Here is a 6,822-nt window from a genome sequence, read left to right on the forward strand (position 1 = left end):
CGTGCGATGCGTTTGCGTTTGCGTTTGCATTGCATAGTTTGTTTACTCTGCCCCTCTCGCTCATCGATCGCATCTCGCTCTAGTTCCTCGGTTCTGTGTGCGTGCTCAATGAGTGCTCACTTACTCATTTACTCAAACTCCCTGCGATACTCAGTACTCACTCAGATACTCAAATACTCAGTCACCCTGTTGAGTGCTTTTCAGCGGCACTTGCTGCTGGTCGAAAGCCGCAGAGAGCGATCAGTTTTTGAGTTGACTTCGAGCCGAGCGGACGCGCGTCTGTCGTTCAGCGGATAGAAAAAAAAGAAGAAAATAAAAAATATCGCCTCGAGAAAATTTAGAACACAATTTATCAATCGCGCTATCGCACCCCCCACTTGGATTACGGTCAACGCGAAACTACAACAGAGAAATAAAGATATAGAAATCGAGAAACGAAAGCACCTAAACCGAAATCAAAAGATATAAAAGAAAATTGTAATAGCCAGCGGAAAGAAGAAACAAGAAAAATCGTTTTAGATAAAGCATTAAATCGCGTTGATGTGGTGTTGTGAAAAGTGGCGATTGTGCAAAGCTGCGCTATAAAACCAAAACAAAATCAAACAACAAAATCCCCCAAATAAACACAAGCAAAATGGGCGAGAAATAGAACGAGCAGTGAAAGACCAAAAGAAGCCCTCCCCGTATAACCCCCTTTGAAACAAAAAAACCAACCGAGAATCGAAGCCCCAATTCGAAGTTTTGGAACCATCCAAAATGCTGGCCACCACCCACATGCTGTACGTGCTGATTGCCACCTGGGTGATACCCATTTTCGGGGCCGCCCTCAGCAAGACGGTGTTGTACCAGGCGCCCGACGAGTGCCGCTGGTCCGGCGGCGGGGAGCACGACATCACACTGGTCTGCCACCTGAGGACCATCAACTCGGAGCTGGAGAACACCAACTTCAGCGTGATCCAGCCACAGAACACGGTTCGTCTGCGCTTGGAGTGCAACGATGCCCTGTTCTTCCAGAGCAGCCTCAGTCCTGACAGCTTTAGATCGCTGGTGGAGCTCAGGGATCTCACCATCGAGTACTGCAAGCTGGGCAACCTCACGGATGGCTCTTTTCGCGGTCTCCAGGAACTGAGGAACCTCACCATTCGCACGCACAACGGCGATTGGTCAACGATGTCGCTGGAGATGGCCTCGAACAGCTTCGTGGAGTTCCGCCAGCTGGAGCGATTGGATCTGAGTCTGAACAACATCTGGCTCATTCCCGATGGCATGGTGTGCCCGTTGAAGTCCCTGCAGCACCTGAATGCCTCGTACAACAAGATCCAGGACATCAGCAACTTCTACTTCAGTGCCTCGCTGAGTTCGCGAAAGGCTCGCGTTTGTGGATCCACGTTGCAGAGCCTGGATTTGAGTGCCAACAAGATGGTCAGCCTGCCCACGGCCATGTTATCGGCTCTGGGGCGACTCACCCATCTGAACATGGCCAAGAACAGCATGAGCTTCCTGGCCGATCGCGCCTTTGAGGGTCTTCTTTCGCTGAGGGTTGTGGACCTTTCGGCCAACCGATTGACCTCCTTGCCGCCAGAGTTGTTTGCGGAGACCAAACAACTGCAGGAGATTTATTTGCGAAACAATTCCATCAACGTCTTGGCGCCCGGCATCTTTGGCGAACTCGCTGAGCTCTTGGTTCTGGACTTGGCCAGCAACGAGCTGAATTCCCAGTGGATCAATGCCGCCACTTTTGTGGGTCTCAAGCGGCTAATGATGCTGGACTTGTCGGCCAACAAGATCAGTCGCCTGGAGGCGCACATCTTCCGTCCTCTGGCCAGTTTGCAGATCCTGAAGCTGGAGGATAACTACATCGACCAGCTGCCGGGTGGAATCTTCGCGGATCTCACCAATTTGCACACACTGATCCTCTCGCGCAATCGCATCTCGACCATCGAACAGCGCACCCTGCAGGGTCTCAACAATCTGCTGGTGCTCTCGCTGGACTTCAACAGGATTTCCCGGCTGGACCAGAGATCCCTGATCAACTGCAGCCAGCTGCAGGATCTCCACTTGAACGACAACAAGCTGCAGGCTGTGCCCGAAGCCCTGGCCCATGTTCCCCTGCTCAAGACACTCGATGTGGGCGAGAACATGATCGGTCAGATCGAGAACACGAGCATCACCCAGCTGGAGAACCTCTACGGTCTCCGGATGACGGAGAACTCCCTCACACACATCCGGCGAGGAGTTTTCGATCGGATGAGCTCGCTGCAGATCCTCAACCTGTCCCAAAATAAACTGAAGTCCATTGAAGCGGGATCGCTGCAGAGGAACAGCCAACTTCAGGCCATCAGACTGGATGGCAATCAGCTGAAGTCCATCGCTGGCCTATTCACCGAACTGCCCAACTTGGTGTGGCTGAATATCTCGGGTAATCGCCTCGAGAAATTCGACTACTCGCACATTCCCATCGGTCTGCAGTGGCTGGATGTTCGGGCCAATAGGATTACCCAGCTGGGCAACTATTTCGAGATCGAGAGTGAACTGAGTCTCAGTACCTTCGATGCCAGCTACAATCTGCTGACGGAGATTACGGCCAGCTCGATTCCGAATAGTGTGGAGGTGCTCTACCTGAACGACAACCAGATTTCCAAGATCCAACCGTACACGTTCTTCAAGAAACCCAACTTGACGAGGGTCGACTTGGTGAGGAATCGCCTGACCACCTTGGAACCCAATGCTCTTCGCTTGTCCCCAATTGCCGAGGATCGCGAGATCCCGGAGTTTTACATTGGTCACAATGCCTACGAGTGCGATTGCAATTTGGATTGGCTGCAGAAGGTGAATCGCGAGTCGCGAACTCAGCCGCAGTTGATGGACTTGGACCAGATTCACTGCCGTTTGGCCTACGCTCGTGGATCCTCACATGTCTCTTTGATTGAAGCCAAATCGGATGACTTCCTGTGCAAATACGCCTCGCATTGCTTTGCTCTGTGCCACTGCTGCGATTTTCAGGCCTGCGACTGCAAAATGGAGTGCCCGGATAGGTGCTCCTGCTACCACGATCAGTCCTGGACCTCCAATGTGGTTGATTGCAGCCGGGCTTCCTACGAGCAGACTCTGCCCTCCCACATTCCCATGGACTCCACTCAGCTGTATCTGGATGGCAACAACTTCCGGGAGCTGCAGAGCCATGCTTTCATCGGTCGCAAGCGGCTGAAGGTGCTGCACTTGAACCACTCGAGGATCGAGGTGCTCCACAATCGCACTTTCTACGGACTCTTGGAACTGGAGGTGCTTCAACTGCAGAGCAATCAGCTGAAGGCGCTCAATGGCAACGAATTTCAGGGATTGGATAATCTGCAGGAGCTCTATCTGCAGCACAATGCGATTGCCACCATTGATACGCTCACCTTTACGCACCTGTACCATCTGAAAATCCTGCGATTGGATCACAATGCCATCACCTCGTTCGCCGTCTGGAACTTCCTGCCGAGTTACTTGAACGAGCTCCGATTGGCGGGAAATCCGTGGAGTTGCAACTGCGAGTTCATCGACAAAGTGAGGGAGTACATGAACCGCCACGAGTATGTGGTGGACAAGCAGAAGATGAAGTGCGACATGATCAGCGGAAACAGCACCCAGCAGATGGTCATCCATCCGGGATCCGGAGAGGCTAGTTCCCTGCCAGTTGTCCAGTGCAGTCAGACCTTGCCTTTGGGCCTGGACAACAGCTTCAATTACGCAGAGCAGGCGGGTGGCGAGAATGCCTCCAATGCCACCTCCACCAAAATGATCTTGAATCAGCCGCCCAAACAGGATTACATACCCATTCTGGTGGCCATCTTGACCTGCTTCATCTTCGTGATGATCTGCACTCTGCTGGTGTTCATTTTCCGGCAGGAGATGCGAGTGTGGTGCCACTCGAGGTTCGGAGTGCGGCTCTTCTACAACGCGCAAAAGGATGTGGATAAGAACGAGAGGGAGAAGCTCTTCGACGCCTTCGTTTCGTACTCCTCCAAGGATGAGTTGTTCGTGAATGATGAACTGGCACCGATGTTGGAATTGGGCGAGCATCGCTATAAGCTCTGCCTGCACCAGCGGGACTTTCCCGTGGGTGGCTACGTGCCGGAAACCATTGTCCAGGCGATCGACAGCAGCCGGCGAACCATAATGGTGGTCAGCGAGAACTTCATCAAGTCGGAGTGGTGCAGATTCGAGTTCAAGTCCGCCCATCAATCGGTGCTGCGCGATCGTCGCCGGCGATTGATTGTGATCGTGCTGGGCGAGGTGCCGCAGAAGGAACTCGATCCCGATCTGCGTCTGTATCTGAAGACCAACACGTATCTGCAGTGGGGCGATAAGTTGTTCTGGCAGAAGCTGCGGTTCGCCCTGCCGGATGTCTCCTCGTCGCAGCGATCGAATGTGCCCGCCCAGAGTTGCCATGTGCCGATCAACCATGCGGCCTACCACCACCACCACCACGTCCACCAGCAGGCGATGCCGCTGCCCCACCCGGTGCACCACCATCAGCAGCAGTTCATGTTGCCGCCGCCGCCACAGCAACCGGGCAGCTTCCGCCGGCAACCGTCGTTGCACCAACAACAGCAGCAGCAGCAACAGCAACAGCAGCAATTGCAACAGCAGCAACTTCGCGGCGTCAACAACGCAACATCGCAGCAGCAGCAGCAGCAACAGCAGCAGGCGGCCTTGCTGATGGGCGGTGGTTCGGTGGGTGGGCCTGCGCCGCAGATGATTCCCCTGGCGGGTGGCATCCAGCAGCAGAGCCTCCCATTGCCACCGACCCAACCGACGCCGGCGTCTAGAAATCTGCACATGTGAGTGGGGTAACCAATAAGTGGAGGGTCAGTGGAGCTAGAGAGTCATGTTCTATGAGATATATAGGTTCTTGCAGTCTCAGCATTTATTATCCATTATATTATCTCAGTAACCAAACTCTAGAAACGAATAACTATTTATTTTCAAGACATTCTCAACATTCTTTGCCCATTAGCTAATCCCCAGCTCAAAGGAAAAAAGATAATGGCACAGCCCCGACATTTGTACGATCTTGTTCGGTTATGAAAGCTGATCTAGAATATCTGCAGTCCCAAAAAAAAATAAGAAATAAGAAATACTTACCCTCGCAAGAAACAAGTTTAACTTCCTCGGGTTTCGAAAAAGAATAAAAGGGGAATTGCATTCAATATGCAAATGCGAGCGTTTAGCGATAAAAGCCTAGTTACATGTTAAAATAGCAAAAGTAAAAGAAAAATCGAGTGGGGAAAGAACGAACAGGCAACACCAGGAACAACAACAACAACAACAGCATACAACAACAACAACAAATAGCAACAACAAGAAGAAAAGACAACAGTAAAATAGCTGGCGAGCCAGGCAATTGTTGTTTGTTGGCCCTGTTCTGTTTTCTTACGGCCAGCTATTTTCAGTTTCCTGGCTCGCAGCTAGATTCTGAAAATTGATGTTGCATGCAACACACCAACAGCAAATAGCAACCAGCAACTACACAGCGAAAATGTAGTGATTAAATACTTTGATTAAAACTAATTGAGGTTTCACGAGACTTGAAAAACAGGGTAACATATCTTTAAAATATGCAGCGTATAAAATTTCACTTAACAGCAATTAAACAAATGTTTGTATGCTCTTTTAAAGAGCTTCAATTTATTTATTTTGCATTTTAAATCATCTCATTTGTTCCCTGTGTAGATCCAACACTAACCAGTCAGTCAGCAACGAAAGGCAACAGGCCCAAAAGTATTTCTCTTGGCTTTACTTTTTTTTTCCTCCTTCTTCTCCTTTATTTTGTCGTTTTTCCAGCATTTTTTGTTGTTGTTGTTATTTTCTGTTTTTTTTTTTTTATTTTTTGTTTTTCCTCGTTTTCCCCGTTTGCAACGTTCAGTCGTTAGTTCATCTTAACTGCTGCATTTTGCTATAACAAGCTCGACGTGTGTAGAAGATACACCCGTGTATCTGTATCTGCAGCAGCTGTAGTCGCATTCGTATCTGTATCTGTGACTGCGCGGGTTGGGAAAAATAGGCAACGCAAAACATCACAGAGCTCATGTCTGGCCAAAAAGGAAAATGGTAACAAAAAGCAGACCTTAGACGTTAGAAAACCGAAAACCCAGACCGTCTGCAGACAGTTGCTGTACGGGTTAAAATTGGTTTCGGTTTTCCGTTTTTTTTTTTTTTTTGTGCTTCTTTCTCCTTTTGAGCCACAATTACATGTGCTAATCAATGGCAGAAAAATAGATAGCAAGATGTTGGGACGGAAACAATTGTGTGAGAATGGAAACAATTGTGAGGGGATTTAGCTCGGATAAAACGAACTTACATCTAACAATTAATGCCTGTTAATTGTATCCCAGCACAAGAAGATAAGGCAGAGGATTGAGAATTCCCCTATAATGAAGGCACTACCGCAGATCACGCTATGCTATGACCAGATTTGATTAGAAAACAAAGCTTTCTTTTTTCCCCAGCTAGTCAGAGATTAAGGCGAAGAAGTAGTCAGAATTTCCCAGAGAGAAACTTCCACTTCCAGTTGTGACCTTGCTGCAAAAGAAAAGATACGAGTACGAGTTTAGCCCGGTGGCCATTGAAAAACCGAAGGAAAAGCGTAGGAGAGAGATCAGCACGTGTGTGCCGAGTTTTTGGCCCCCAAAGTTGTGTTTTGGCCAACATCGACAAGGCCAGAAAAGGGGGAACATGAAAACAGAGTCGTTCAGATTAGTTTGGACTTGCCGATTAGAATCTACCTGGTTGTGTGCTACGCCCTCCATTTCCACCTCTATCGCAGACAATCTCCAG

The 6,822-nt window shown here is 49.7% G+C and overlaps 1 protein-coding gene across 1 annotated transcript; it reads left to right on the plus strand.

Moving 5' to 3' along the window:
• Positions 1 to 230: 230 nt before the first annotated feature.
• Positions 231 to 6,261, plus strand: LOC108096367 (toll-like receptor Tollo). The gene has a single exon (XM_017197918.2). The coding sequence runs from the start codon at positions 757 to 759 to the stop codon at positions 4,828 to 4,830; it is 4,074 nt and encodes a 1,357-aa protein (XP_017053407.1). The 5' UTR covers positions 231 to 756; the 3' UTR covers positions 4,831 to 6,261.
• The last annotated feature ends 561 nt before the right edge of the window (positions 6,262 to 6,822 follow it).

Source organism: Drosophila ficusphila, unplaced genomic scaffold, assembly GCF_018152265.1.
Source record: "Drosophila ficusphila isolate 14025-0441.05 unplaced genomic scaffold, ASM1815226v1 contig_106, whole genome shotgun sequence".
Classification (NCBI taxonomy): Eukaryota; Metazoa; Arthropoda; class Insecta; order Diptera; family Drosophilidae; genus Drosophila; species Drosophila ficusphila.